This window comes from Diceros bicornis, chromosome 28, assembly GCF_020826845.1.
Source record: "Diceros bicornis minor isolate mBicDic1 chromosome 28, mDicBic1.mat.cur, whole genome shotgun sequence".
NCBI classification, from domain to species: domain Eukaryota; kingdom Metazoa; phylum Chordata; class Mammalia; order Perissodactyla; family Rhinocerotidae; genus Diceros; species Diceros bicornis.
The window spans coordinates 13,419,009-13,434,163 of record NC_080767.1 but is presented as its reverse complement, the minus strand read 5'-3'; the positions used below and the strand labels follow the sequence as shown (position 1 = coordinate 13,434,163).

The 15,155-nt window shown below is 38.2% G+C and overlaps 1 protein-coding gene across 2 annotated transcripts in view; it reads right to left on the bottom strand.

Annotated features, from left to right (window-relative positions):
• Window positions 1-11,640, bottom strand: part of SMC2 (structural maintenance of chromosomes 2) — a 50,488-nt gene extending 38,848 nt beyond the window's left edge. Inside the window, exons 1-9 of one of the 2 annotated variants that reach the window (XM_058523682.1) lie at window positions 11,497-11,640; window positions 10,470-10,694; window positions 9,663-9,812; window positions 7,572-7,694; window positions 6,408-6,446; window positions 2,433-2,543; window positions 2,201-2,245; window positions 493-726; window positions 120-269 (exon numbers count right to left, since the gene is read on the bottom strand). In XM_058523682.1, the coding sequence (XP_058379665.1) occupies window positions 120-269; window positions 493-726; window positions 2,201-2,245; window positions 2,433-2,543; window positions 6,408-6,446; window positions 7,572-7,694; window positions 9,663-9,812; window positions 10,470-10,637 (1,020 nt within the window). In that variant the 5' untranslated portion in view covers window positions 10,638-10,694; window positions 11,497-11,640. The remainder of the gene's footprint in view (window positions 1-119; window positions 270-492; window positions 727-2,200; window positions 2,246-2,432; window positions 2,544-6,407; window positions 6,447-7,571; window positions 7,695-9,662; window positions 9,813-10,469; window positions 10,695-11,496) is intronic. The other variant, XM_058523683.1, reaches the window with a different exon arrangement.
• Window positions 11,641-15,155: the final 3,515 nt, after the last annotated feature.

The following is a 15,155-nucleotide window of genomic DNA, read 5'->3' as shown; positions in this document are numbered from 1 at the left end:
GTCATTTTGTCCAGTGCTATATCCCCAGACTAAACAACTACATTTGGTTCATTGCACACAATAAGTATTAACAGAATGGATAAATGTATACTAGTAGAACTAAAAGCTTATTTGCTTACCTCAACCATATTTTTTTCCAGCTCTTTGCGTTTGTTCTCTTCACATGCCAGATTTTTCTTCTTGAGATCAAAGGCACTTTGAGATTTAGTATTAACTCGCTGAGCTTCTGCAAGAGCATCTTCTAAAGATCGGAGTATACCTCCAATTTCCTATAGTCAAATGCACCCAATTCAATCAACGTACTTAAAATATGTTCATGTTGTCATTTTCTTAGATGATTTCCATATAAATTATTTACTTTTTATAAGCTATTTTATTATCATACTTTAAGATTAACAAATCGATATGGAAGACAATGCCCAGTGAATCTTCAAGTTATTTACATAATTTTTTTCACAGAGAATATTATCTATTCTTAAATAAATGTCTGACCTTATCTTTTCTTTTTTCCAACTCTTCTATTTCATGACTAAGTACTTTTATTTTTTTATCATTCTCAGACAATTCCTCATGAAGCTTTACAATTTTATCCTGCATTTCTTTTAACTCCTCAGCTGAGCGTTCTTTGGTATCTTCAGCCAGCAAAAACTGATAAGCAATATATAAACGACTCAAATGTTCTATTTCCCTCATTACTTTTTGGTACTCCAAGTAGGAAGATCTTTCCTGAAAGAGAAATCACCAATAAAGTACAACTCAAAATTCATATTTTTGAACAAATCTGTAAAGAATCAAATTACAACAATATGTGTAAAATTTCCTATTACATGATGTAATTGATTTTGTCTTAGATTAAGTGATCATGGATTACAAATTTTAGGAAACGTTAAATAACATCAGAACTCAGACTTTTTAGATAGCATTACACCATCTGTAGGGAATCCTATGTGGCTATTTCTCCTAATATATAATCAGGCAGTTGCTATCAACAAAGAAATGTGGACATAAGGTTCACAGACTGAGGATAGTAAGAAGTCTATAAATACAACCTACACAACCACCAATGATATACTATTAAATGTATTTTGTAGTAGCATTACCAAGATGCCCACCAAACATTCATTCATATAACTATTTACAGCATTTGCTTACACATTGTTAAACTTGTGTAACTCCTGTAAGGACCTGCTGGGGCAGACAAAGTAACAATTAAAATCCCTAAGTGGCAGATGTAGAAACAATCCAGAGTGGTTAAATGACCTCTTTATGTTGTCAGATTTAGAAACAATCTGGCAAAATCAGATATGAAACCTAGGTTTAAACTCATGATCTAGTGTTTTCTACTATATCATGCATACAAAGGGGGTACCTTCAAGACAACAACTTTTCAGTTTTTTTCAATAACATCTACACTACTTTATGGATTCAGAAGACAGCTTTGAGAAGTATAAATTTTAATGAGCACTTAATATATTCCTAAACAATTAACTTTAAAAACAATATGCTATAAATGCATTCTTTCACTGAAATACTGATTATGATGTCAGAAGCTGCAAAGATCATAGTCATCTGTTTTAATACTTCTCACTTACCAATTGCCTTGACAGCAGTAACAGCAGTGACAGCCCCTATTATCCTAGAAGTTACTCACTCTATAACAACAGTTACTAAGAGTGCTATATCTTTAAGAAATGTTCCGCTTATCTACTTTTTTAATTTTATTTTATTATTTTTATTTTTTGTGTGTGTGAGAAAGATCAGCCCCGAGCTAACATCCATGCTTAACCCTCCTCTTTTTGCTGAGGAAGACCGCCTCTGAGCTAACATCTATTGCCAATCCTCCTCCTTTTTTTCCCCCAAAGCCCCAGTAGATAGTTGTATGTCATAGTTGCAGTGCTCAATTCTAATTATCTACGAAAATCTCAACTTAGTTCTCTTCAACAAAGTATTAAAATCTGGCATATCATTTTTTGAGATTATGAAGAGCAATGTCCAAAATCATTATGACTTCAACAGATATGAAGTACACATCCTCCACAAGCAGAAGGCTGAGCATGGAGTACCAATTCTAACTCCTTATCTCATCCCAGAGAAAAATTCCTGAGAAGTGGTACACATTTCATCCCTATGTGTGACCTTGGATACGTCACCAATTTTGAGAGACATTGTAGCTGGCTGTCCTCACATATATAGTATATACCTCTTTTAATTTTTGAATGGTTGGAGTAATCTCTTCTTCAAGTATCTGGAAAATAAAGGAAAATCAAATTTTTCAGTATACGAAGTACCATAAAAAAATTTTTAAAAGAAGTAGCATGGAAGACTGAGGAAAACTGAACCAAGAGGGGAAAAAATTTCCCTCTTTACAGCAGAGAAACTCGAAATGCAAAATTACTCTTTTCTCTAAAAATGTTTTATAGAAACTCAATTACCGTCTTAATTTCTTTCAGCTTCGCCTCCTTTTTTTCTATGGTTTTCTGGGCAGCTATTTTTTTGTATTCATACATCCTGGTTCCAGCTGCTTCTTCTATCATGGACAAGATCTGGAAAGACAATTGTCTTAATGTTTTAAGAATCCAAGACAATGAATCTCACTGGAATTTACATTAAGTATATCATTTAAGGCCTTGACCTCACTAAGCATCTTATCAAAATAATGGCCCAAAAGGACCATAAAAGTTAAGTACATAAAAACACACTTATTAGTCATAATCCTAACATTCAAGAAACATTTCTGGCCTTCACACCAATTCTAAAATCAAACTTTATGGTACATTGAGGTTCCTGAGTACATCTCTTTTAAAACTGAAGCCCCTCTACAAGACAAACGAAACCAGAATCAAGATGAACAGACAACCCACCAGCTGGGAGAGAATATTTGCAAAACATACATCTGACAAGAGGTTGATCTCCATAATATATAAAGAACTCACACAACTGAACAACAAAAAAACAAACAACTCGATCAAAAAATGGGCAGAGAAATGAACAGACATTTCTCCAAAGAAGATATACAGATGGCCAATAGGCACATGAAAAGATGTTCAACATCACTAATCATCAGGGAAATACAAATCAAAACAACACTAAGATATCACCTCATGCCTGTTAGAATGGCTATAATCACCAAGACAAAAAACAACAAATGTTGGAGAGGATGTGGAGAAACAGGAACCCTCATACACAGCTGGTGGGAATGCAAACTGGTGCAGCCTCTATGGAAAATGGTATGGAGATTCCTCAAAGAATTAAAAATAGAGATGCCCTATGATCCAGCCATCCCACTACTGGGAATCTATCCACCGAATCTGAAATCAACAATCCAAAGAGGCTTATGCACCCCTATGTTCACTGCAGCATTATTCACCATAGCCAAGAAGTGGAAACAACCTAAGTGTCCCTCGACTGACGACTGGATCAAGAAAATGTGGTATATATATACAATGGAATACTACTCAGCCATAAAAAAAGACAAAATCGTCCCATTTGCAACAACATGGATGGGCCTGGAGGGTATTATGTAAGTGAAGTAAGCCAGAAAGACAAAGACAAACACCGTATGATCTCACTCATATGTGGAATATAAACCAACAGATGGACAGAGAAAACTGTATTGTGGTTACCAGGGGCAATGGGGGTGGGGGGTGGGCACAAGGGGTGAAGGGAGACATATATATGGTGATGGACAAACAAAAATGTACAACTCAGAATTTCACAATGTTATAAACTATTAAAACATCAATAATAAAAAAAAAAAAACTGAAGCCCAGTAATTCCTCCCTTCTCTTTTCCTTTGAATACAAGTCTAAAAAAAAAGTGAAGGCTAACACCATTCAGCTTTCATTTTAGAAGTTTCTACTGAAAACTGTTCCAAGTGAGACTTCAGCCATTCTGTGCCTACACAGATGAAGCATGGCATAACATTTTGCATCCCAATTGTGGCACACGCTTTAAGACCTTGGGCAAGTAACTTAATTCTCTCTCTGCCTCTACTTCTTCATCCACAGAGTACTGATAATGTTTGTTGAGAACTGAACACCATAAGTCATGTGAGAGCACTCTGCAAAAGGCAAATATTAATCAATTATAATTTTATAAGAACAACTGTGCCAGCATTCCATTTTCAGAACCTTCTACTCACATCAGTCCCTCTCTCAAGAGGATTATTTCTCTGGAAACCACTTTGATGTCTATGTATTTGGCAGGTTTCCAATTCTAAGTTTCCTCTTTAGATGTTAAAGAAAATAAGCATGACCTATGTTCAAATCAGACTGGTACTGTCAATTATAAGTCTTCTTATTAGCTATTCTCAATAGGAAGGAATAATTAAACAGTCTTTGTTCTTGTACAAAACATTCATTCCTTCATACTAACTCTTCTCAAGGGGGCTCCAAGAGAAAATTAAGTCTTAATGCCCTAAGTAATCCATTGTATGTAATGAACTAATTTCCCTCAAATCTTTTTCTGTAGAGTTTTTCTGTAGGGTTTAACTCTGACATGGAACACCAGATGAGAAAGGATGCTTTATACAGTCAAAATTTCTTTTAATATTGGGCACATAAAACTCCTAAAAGAAAACACAGGGGATAAGTTCCTTGATAACCGTCTTGGCGATGATTTTTTGGATTTAACACCAAAAGCAAAGGCAACAAAAGCAAAAATAAACAAGTGGGACTACATCAAACTAAAAACCTTCTGCACAGCAAAGGAAACAACAAAGAGGGGCTGGCCCGGTGGCTCAAGCGGTTAAGCGTGTGCGTTCTGCTGAGGCGGCCTGGGGTTCGCCGGTTCGGATCCCCGGGCGTGCACCGACGCACTGTTCAGCAAGCCACGCTGTGGTGGCGTCCCATATAAAGTGGAGGAAGATGGGCACAGATGTTAGCCCAGGGCCAGTCTTCCTCAGCAAGAAAAGAGGAGGATTGGTAGATGTTAGCAAAGGGCTGATCTCCTCACACACACACAAAAAAGGAAACAACAAAGAAAATGAAAAGGCAACCTAGAAAATGAGAGAAAATATTTGTAAATCATGTATCTGATAAGGGGTTAATATCCCAATACATAAAGAACTCATATAACTCAACAGAAAAAAAAGCCAATTAAAAATGGGCAGAGGATGTGCATAGACGTTTTTCCACAGAAGACATACAGATGGACAACAGGTATATGAAAAGGTGCTCAACATCACTAATCATCAGGGAAATACAAATCGAAGCCACAATGAGATATTATCTCTGTTAAAATGGCTATTATCAAAAAGACAAGTGTTGGCAAGATGTGGAGAAAAGGGAACCCTTATGAACTGTTGATGGGATTGTAAATGGAAAACAGTGTGGAGGTTTCTCAAAAAATTAAAAATAGAACTACCATATGATCCAGCAATTCCACTTCTGAGTATTTATCCAAAGGAAACAGACATTAACTAGAAAAGATATCTGCACCCCCCAAGTTCATTGCAGCATTATTTGTAATAGCCAAGACATGGAAACAGCCTAAGTGTCTACTGATGGATGAATGGATAAAGAAAATGTAATATATGTATATAATGAAAATTAGTCAGCCATAAAAAAGGAGGAAATCTTGCCATTTGTGACAACATGGATAGACCTTGAGGGTATCATGCTAAGCGAAATAAGTCAGACAGAGAAAGACAAATATAATCTCACTTATATGTGCAATCTAAAAAAAATACAAAACAAAACTGAACTCACAGATACAGAGAACAGACTGGTGGTTGCCAGAGGTACGGAATGAGTGGTAGGTGAAATGGGTGCACGTGGTCAAAAGGTACAAACCTCCAGGTATAAAAATAAAAAATTCTGGGGATGTAATGCACAGTTTGGTAACTATAGTTAATACTACTGTATGGTATACTTGAAAATTGCTAAGAGAGTCAATCTTAAAAGTTCTCATCATAAGAAAAACAAGTTTGTAACTGTGTGGTGATAGACGTTAACTAGACTTATTGTGATGATCATTTTCCAATATATACATATACTAAATCATTATGTTGTACACCTGACATAAATGTCAATTATATCTCAATTTAAAAAAACAATTTAAAGAAATCTGCTTAACAATGTCCCATGCCTTTTCTTATACGTATTTAATCCTCAGAACAGACTGAGGTAAGGATTACTGACTCCAATTTATGGATGAAGAAACTAAGGCTCAGAAGGGTCATGTTACATAACTAAAAAAATATACACACACACACACACACACACACACACACACACACGTATTGGGCACAGTGCCAATATTAAAAAAAAATACTGTCTTTACTAATAATTCTTAAATAATGTTTCCCAGAATTTTAATGGAAGAAATTACATTAAAAAATTGATAACCTATAAGATTAAAAGAAATCTATAATTACTATTTTTACTGTCCATAAATAGTACTCTTACCTCTGGAGGTTTCATGTTCAATACCTTTGTAATTCGGCCCTGAAAATAAAATGGCAAGCTCACTAAAATGATAACAAATTACAGAAAGGGTAACCTAAAGGCACATATATTTATGTGCACTGAAGTTGTTATATCGTAATAAACTAATCTTTTGGGAGTTCTTTCTTCCTTCTACATGAAAAGATGTTTCTTTTATTACATTTGAGACCAAAAGTACCTTATAATTCCAGAACTTTGCTATTCACTTTCTTGCTTACCAGTGATACAATTTACACTGGTATTAACTGGTAATAACTATTAAATGGTACAAAATTAACTCATCATATTTCTGAGAGTTATTATTAACGATGTAGAAGTCTCCAATTCTAAAACAGGTAAGTATATAAGTAAATTTTAGCATAATTATTGAACATTTCTTGATTTTGTGGTATGACAGCCCTCTAAAATAATTGGTAGAAATAGACTACATACTTCTAGGCCTCAGTAAAATGTTTTATTTTGATACCAGAAAAATTACCAAATTCCTTCAGTGCCAAAAAAACTAAACTAAAAAAAAAAAAAAAACCCACTACCCAACTCACAGAGAACCAGGATTTAGATTCATTTGAAGTAAATTTTCAGCTTTGAGCCTGTGATGTAGTGAAAATAATTTTATTTTGGTCCCGTGAAGATCCTGCCATTGACCTTGCTGTGACTTTCTCAAAGGATAGCTGGCTGGGTCAAGTGAGATAATGTAAGGGAAAGATAACCTTTGCCCTTATTTTTCATTTGAGTAAGTCTCTAAAGAAGAAAATTATTTAAAATTTAATATATATTTGAATAATAAAATGCTTTATTCCAATACATTAAACAGATATATTATGACAATATTTTTTAAATTTTTTTATAGTAAGCATGTATTGCTCTTGTAGTAATAGAATCTAAGTAAAGGAAAATTACTTCTAGATGTTCTTCAAAATTCAAATGTATATAATATGTTAGAACACATCAGTACAAATCACTAACCCACATTTCTTGACAGGTGCCCAAACACCAGCATAACAGTAGATAAAAAAATGGAAAATCCAAAAAGAAGCACTTCTAATAAGTTGTAAAAGAGTAACTTAAAAAATAAAATACGTCAAAACCATTATGAAAAAGATATAAAGACCACAAACAAAATACCTGCATGATGAGAAAGTGAGGGTTGTTAACATTAAGGCCAACAGAACAGAAGAGATCTTGTACTCTGGTATTGTTTGCATTTACTCCATTGATTAAATATTTATTTCTGCCACCAATAACCACCTAAAAAGGGAAATATTTTAAAAGATATAAATGAACACACATCTTGAGCTAAGATGATAAATTCCTGAATACATTATCTTTCATTTGTTTGTTCTGTAACTAATGGTAAACAAAACCAATTCTGAGTAGATAGTGGAGGAAGTGTGACATGCTCAAAAAGAAGACAAGATTGAGTCAGGACAACTGACTTCTAATCCAGGGACTCTGCTACCGCACAAGCTTCCTCACCTCCTCTGCCTTAGACTAGGTCTCTAAGGTCACTTCTAAGTATGTGTAAAACATCTTCTATCCCTGATCACCCTCTTTCTGCAATTTTTCCACACTCAGAGGTTAACCTTTCTTCCTCCACTTTCTAATTTCCAAAGGAACGGAAGTCAGATACTTAACACTAAAAACAAGCAGTTTCATACCAATCCTAGACAAGATTCTAAAAGGGATTAATAAAGACATGACTTGTGAATACTTGAAAGAAAAAGAGTAATCATGGAGCTTCAGCACACGTTCATTAAGAACAACCAGACACCAGCTGGTTCATACCCTATCACAGCACTTACACTGTCATTTATCAGGTATGACTGTCTCACTTAAATCATATTTTGAGGTCCTTAAAGACAAGACCCGTTTCTCATTCTTCTTTCTACCTGTTTTTCCCAGTGCATTCAAGAACGCCCAGCACACATCAGGCACTTAATACTGAGTAAACGTTAATTCATTTCTTTTCCTGACGGGATTATTAGGCTGGGTAGATCATATATCAACATATTTGAACAACAGACCTAGTATACCCATAAGTAATTTGACAAAGTCTTTATAACAAAATTTTGGTGAAGATACAGGCATATGGACTGCATGAGGACAGGAATTTTAGGTGGATTAGTAACAGACTTACTGAAAATTCCTAAAGGGTGATTATTTGATGGATGCTCAATGACAGAGAACAGGATTCCGTCCCAACCTAGTGAATGGTTTTTTTACCAGAGGCTTTCATTCAAATAGAGAGGGAAATCTCTGAGTTACATAATGCTAAGATGGAGAGTAAATGGGAGTTAAAAGAATTTTTAAAAATAAAATTTTGACAAACTGAAAACATTGTCTGACTATAATAAAAAAAGATTTTAAGGGACAAATGTAAGGTCCTGCATTGGTTTCAAAAACCTTTTTACATACAGAAATGGCAGTAACACGGCCAAGTAGTAACAGACGTGAAAAAAATTAGAGTGATTTTAAGTAAATCAGACACAAATTAATAATGTATTATGAACTCTCCAATATCATATTGTGAAAAATTGAAGTAGAGTACCTAAAATGAAAGAAGTGACAATTCTGCTTAATCTTGTCTTAATTAGACCAATTCTAGCACATGTAATTTTAGGTGCCATACATTAAAAAAAAGATACAAAGAACCGAAGCAAATTCGTATTCAGTGTGATTAGACAAGTGAAGGAACTAGAAACAACTAAATATCAATTGAAAGACCTAGAGAGATTTAGCATAGAAACATTTAGACTTACAGAACACTTAAATATTGAAGTACAGTATAAATTAGATTTGCTCTTGGTGCTCTCAAAAGAACTAGGATTCATGTGTAAAACTTGAAGAAAGCACACTGGCTCAATTTACAGGAACAACTTTCTAATTAGACCTGTCCAAAAACAGAACGGGTTACCTCAGAAGACAGCAAAATTAAAAGTACTGTAGGTGTTCCAGCACAGACAGAGAAGATTCAAGTACAGTTCAAGATTTAAGTACGGTTGAGTGCTCATACTGATGGATGACTTTTCAGATCCCTTTCAATCTTCTTGGTAAATGGCAGAATTTGCATGATCAAAATTTTTACATAAGGAATCTAGTCAGTATTGGATGCATCAATTTTGCTCATAAACTTTCTCTCTCCAGCAAAGTTATATTGCCAAAAAACACATCAGACATGCAAGTTCTTAGGTATCCAAATATTTAGTAGCCACTCACCTGCCTTGTTACTGTAATTTCATCATGAACCTCAAATCCTAAAGGACTTTGCTTTTTGTCAGAATTATCAAAGGTGATTGACACTGAGGCTTTGGTAATACCAGCCTGCCCATTTTTGTAAACTAAGTCTTGTAAATTAGAAGCCCGAACCTAAAATAAAATAAAAGTTTATCAATTACAAAATCCCAGATTGCCAAAATGGCACTAAAAATGGGTTTCTTGATGTTGGAAAACCACCCACAAAATATCCATTAAGTAGCCAAAGACACGCAGTCGCATTCACAGGCAAGGAAGGCAAGGAAAATGGGCAACAACCTGAAATGGGCACCTTTCTCCACAGGACTTTTCAACTCTGAATTGAATTGTCTTTTACTCATTTCTTAACAAAACTTCATTTGAAAGACTGAAGCGAAGACACTGATAGAAGAAATCTAAATAGAAGAAATCTAAAAATTTCACTATTCGTCCAATCCCATTAGTAGATCCTGAAAAGGCATTATAATGCAGCAAGGGGAATACAGACTCTGGAATAAGACTGCCTTAAAGTAAGAATGCCTGAGTTTGAATGATGCTCCAAACACCTTAAGAGGAAGAACTTTAGGCAACCCCTCCCAGTTTCTATTTTCTCACCTAAAAAATGAAGTAATAATATCTACCTTTAAAGGATTGCAGTGAGGTATAAAACAATTCACATAAAGTAAAAAATGCAAATGAAGAGAATATTGGCAACAGTCTCCAAGTTCAAGGAGGATTCCCTTGAGGGTCCCCAAGCTTCAATTCAAATAAATCAGAAAGTTTACACTTTACCTGAGACAGGTTGGAGATGCCCAGCAAAAAGCAGATGGAGTCCAATATGTTGGATTTCCCGCTACCATTTAAACCAGTGATAGCATTGAAGAGGGGGTCAAAACCATTGACTTCAGTCCTCTGGGCGTAGGACTTGAATCCTTCAAGAATGATTGACTTAATGTGCATTTTCACTAATGACTTAGGTAAACCTCTGCTAGAAATCAAACAGTCCACAAAGCAGTTCTGTACAAAACAGAAATAACACATAAGTGGAATGTAAACTTGGAATCACAGTGAATGTGAAAAACTAAAACATTTAAGGATAACAGCTCAATAGAAATGACACAGCCACTTGCCAAGCTACTTCTGATGTAGATGTCCTTCTCCAACTTAAAAACATGCAAGAGTTAGTCACTACGGGGAAGTTAATTAAACCATTAGTTCAATCTGGAAGTCAACTACCTACTTCTACAGGCTTTTCTTCCACCATTATCATACTCTAGCTAACACAGACTACTGATGATGTCACATCCCATTCCCTTTGCCCATAACGTCCCTCTCCCCGAAACTGTCATGGCTCACTCTCCTTTACTACACCCACTCTCTGCTCAAATGTCACCTTACTGCGGTCCTTCCTGACTCCCCTATACAAAAGAGGACCTTTACCCATCCTTTCACTCTGCTTTCTTTTTCTTTCATTGCACTTAAAGCTAACACTAAACAGTACGTACCTATTCGTGTATCCAACCCTACATCCACCGGGGCAGTGGGGGTCAGCAAATACTTACTAAATAGATGAATTCCATATATTCTCCAGCCTCTTGCTTTCACTCAGGCTGTTCCCTCGCCTCACCAGGCCTTTGTGTCAACACCTCCTCACCCTACTCCAAGGCTGGATAAGAACTAGCCATTCTGCTAGGAACCCTTGAGGACCCATTTTAGTCTGAGGTCCTTTCTTGCTACTCATCCCCCCACCCCATCGCCCCCATCTCCCGCCAGGAATGCCAGACTAGGCCCAAACGGCGCGCGCATGCACCCGCCTCACCGATGCGTCGGGCCGTGTGGGCTTGGGACGCCCCCAAACCTCTTCCCGGTCACAAGGGCGCAGAGCGGGCCAACCGTGCCCGGTTCCGGGCGCTACGAAGCAAATTACCGCATAGCGGGTACAGCACTCGCCCCGCGCTCTGCACCGGGACCGGAACTATTTATACCTTTGAATTTCGGCGCGAGGAAAGGACCCCCGCTTCCACTGCCTATTTCATTGGCTGCTGCCTAGGAGGTGCCTGACTTAGGGGTTCCACTTTTTTCTCCCATCGGACAATCAAAGCGACAGGGAGATAGGAAGGAGGGTCGCGACAATGACAGCTCCGGTGATGCCACGGCTCGGGCCTAAGGACTAAGAGATTAGATGGCATACGTTGAGATCGGCGTCCGGCACACGTCGGGCAGCCCCGCACCTCAGCTTCGGGGCCTCGCGCTCCGCCGGCCCCGCCCCGCCTCAGGCCCTGTCAGGAGTGGGCCGCGCTCTGGAGACCCCGCCTCCTCGCGGGCGGGGCGGGACTCGCTGGTGCGGGAGGCTGTCTTCTCAGAGCGACGGAGGAGGCAGCCGGGGAGGCTGCGCGGGTTCATTGTGGTGCTCTCGTTCTGCTTCGGAAGCCTCAGAACCTCCCTGGTTGGCTCAGAGTCGTCAAAAGTGGAAGCTGCACTTTGTTGGGTCTGGGGAGGCGCCGGTCTTCTGCGGACTCTGGTCGCGCTCTGGCTCCGCCCCTCCGGCTCAGGATCCTGGCGGGCTTTTCGAAGGGACGGCTGTAGTCGCTGCTGAGAGCGGTGCTGAGCCCCGTGCTGTGCGCGGAGGGTAGTAGGGCAGGACAGATGGGTGTTCCTTTCCTTACACTAAAAAGCTGTGTAATGATAAGCAATGGCAGAATTGACATTCCAGGGAAGTTTTTTGGAAACACCTTATGACAGCCAGTATTTATTGAGCCTCTAGGATGCCAAGCTGGGTTCCAAGGGCTTTTTACAATTCTCGCAGCAGCCCTGTGAAATCCGTGATACTGTTTTCATTTTACAGATGAGCAAACTGAGTCGCAGAAAGGCTAGTAACTTATTCTAAGTAGAACCTGGAGAAGCTGGGATTTGTTCCCAAAAAAGCCTAGCTCCGAGTCACGTACTCTTATTCTATAGTATTCCTCTTCGTGTACAGAATCCAGTACTACTAGTAACAGATCCTGTTATTTATTAGAGTGTATTGTTCGTTCCTTAAAAAAAAATGCCTGGCCAGTTTTCTTCTTTTTTTTTTTTTGTGAGGAAGATCAGCCCTGAGCTGACATCCATGCTAATCCTCCTCTTTTTGCTGCGGAGGACTGGCTCTGAGCTAACATCTATTGCCAATCCCCCCCCCCCCCCCCCCCCCCCCCCCCCCCCCCCCGCCGCCGCCAAAGCCCTGGTAGATAGTTGTATGTCATAGTTGCACATCCTTCTAGTTGCTGTATGTGGGATGCGGCCTCAGCATGGCCGGAGAAGCAGTGCCTCGGTGCGCGCCCGCGCACCTGGGATCTGAACCCAGACCACCAGTAGCGGAGCGCCTGCGCTTGACTGCTAAACCACGGGGCCGGCTGCTGTTCTGACAGTTGAGCACATTGATTCTAATGAGTTAGGAAGAGCTTAGCTTCTGAGAGCATCGTGCTGTCCTAGGTGATGTATAAAAAGATGGTGTGGCCAGCGTGCTAAATGGCCATATATTTAAAGTTGCTTTCTTGGCACCGGAATGGCTTTGCAGTATTCGACACCAGTCTTAAACTACCAAGAATGGGCCTATGTTTTGAAATTATTTCTCTACTTAAGAGAGTAAAATAAGTTTTCTGGTTTTTTTTTGTTTAAGAAAGAATTCATTTATTTACTCTCATAGCCTACCCCCTTCTCTAATGTCAATCATTACAGGCCTAACATCAATTTAGTTAAGCAGCTGTCTTTGTCTACCTTGATTCTTGCATCCCCTAGCCTCCACAGCTCTTCACTTACATTGATTCTATTCAATCTTAATACATTTATTTTCAGCTATGTCCCCTTCATTTCATCACTGTGAATAAAAAATTTTAATTTGCCAACAAACTTTAATGTGGATTTTATTGTTATAAAATAATTCTTTGGAGTGAAAATATGTAAGACATATTATTAGCCTTTGCACTTATTTAATAGATTAATAACTAGTTGATATATTTAAGACAAATGGATGAAAACATATGCAAATACACTTTTGCTAGATAAGGACTTCTGGGTAGTTATAAGAATATACACCTCTAATTGCTTCACTAAAAGTATTTATTAAAATGAAATCTGCTTATAAAGGAGAGATCTATATCAGTTTTCGTCTTAGTGCTGGCCAGAAACACTAAGGAATTTCTGTGAGTATAGCTGGACTTGAGGAAATCACTAATGGCCGACTTACAACTCTGCTTCCTGAGATCACCACAGGGAAGTGGAGAAGACCAAGGCACAAAGCCACAAATGCCCACCTAATGTGGAGAGGTAAGGACTGAAGTAAAGATAGAGTGTAGGGTAGATGTAGTATGAATAGAGTACTGTTCTTGTTTCATCACCATGGATCAACAGCTTTTGAAAGCTTTAACTCTGGCAGACTAGTGGAGTCTTAGTCCTTATGTGGAAGGCAGCAGCACGAGCGAGGATGCTGTTAAAGCCATAAAGCAGAACCTAGGAAAAAGATTTGGTCTTCTACTCTTCCAGGGCGTTGGGAGGGACCCTCTTTCCCTGGTGCACTTTTCTAATTTTGGAGTCTTAAAGTAGCTCTTCTAGGGACCTGGGTGAATCCTCTCTCCCTGGAACTTAGGATGGGAGAAAAAAATGAAAGGACTTTAGCTTCACTGCAGAAATAGGGAAAGGTGGATTCATTTTATTGAGAGATTAATTTGGGGTTCAAGGAGATGAATTGATAATGACAGGAAGTTCACATTGTAAAATTGTGTTGAGTAGCAGCACCTTTTGAATACACCAAGTATAACCTGTCTGGAAAACTTGGGAAGAAATACAGCTGAGCATAATTTAAAATGAGGAATAGAGAAGGAAGTGATTATATTCATTCACCTATGGGATCTGGCTAGACCCTTTCATTTTCATTTCAATGACAATATTGTTTTCAGTATTACATGTTCTGTTTGGTTCTTTGTGAAATCTGCCTATTCTTTCATTATGATTTTTATTATTTTGCCTCTTCAATCAAGTTAAATGTCCTCATTTTATCTTCTCTTTCAGGTACTTCTATTATTTCCAGCTTTTGAATTCCTAATTCTGCTGTTTATAACATTTGCTAACTCTTAACTCATAGTGATTTATTTCCTCCTGTGGCGCTGTTCTGGGATGGGGTTGTTTTGTTTATGGGAGTCTCTCATGCCCTGAATTCTGAAAGAGTCCCTTCAGAGTAGTTATGTATTTGCTTCTGCCAGAGTTCTTTGGCTCTTAAAGATCCGGGAGCATTTGTAAATGATTTTTTCTCAGTTTGTAGTTCCTGGATTATGCAGATATTGTAAATTTATATCAGTTGCTGGCCTGGGGTTTTGATTTCTCACAGGTACCTTTTGTTTTTTCCCCTCTATCAAAGCCCCAGGCAAAAAGAAACTTATTTGCCTCTTCCCCAGGCTAGTAGATGGAGTTTCTGCAGTGCCCGTGCCTGGCAGTTCTTTAAGGCTC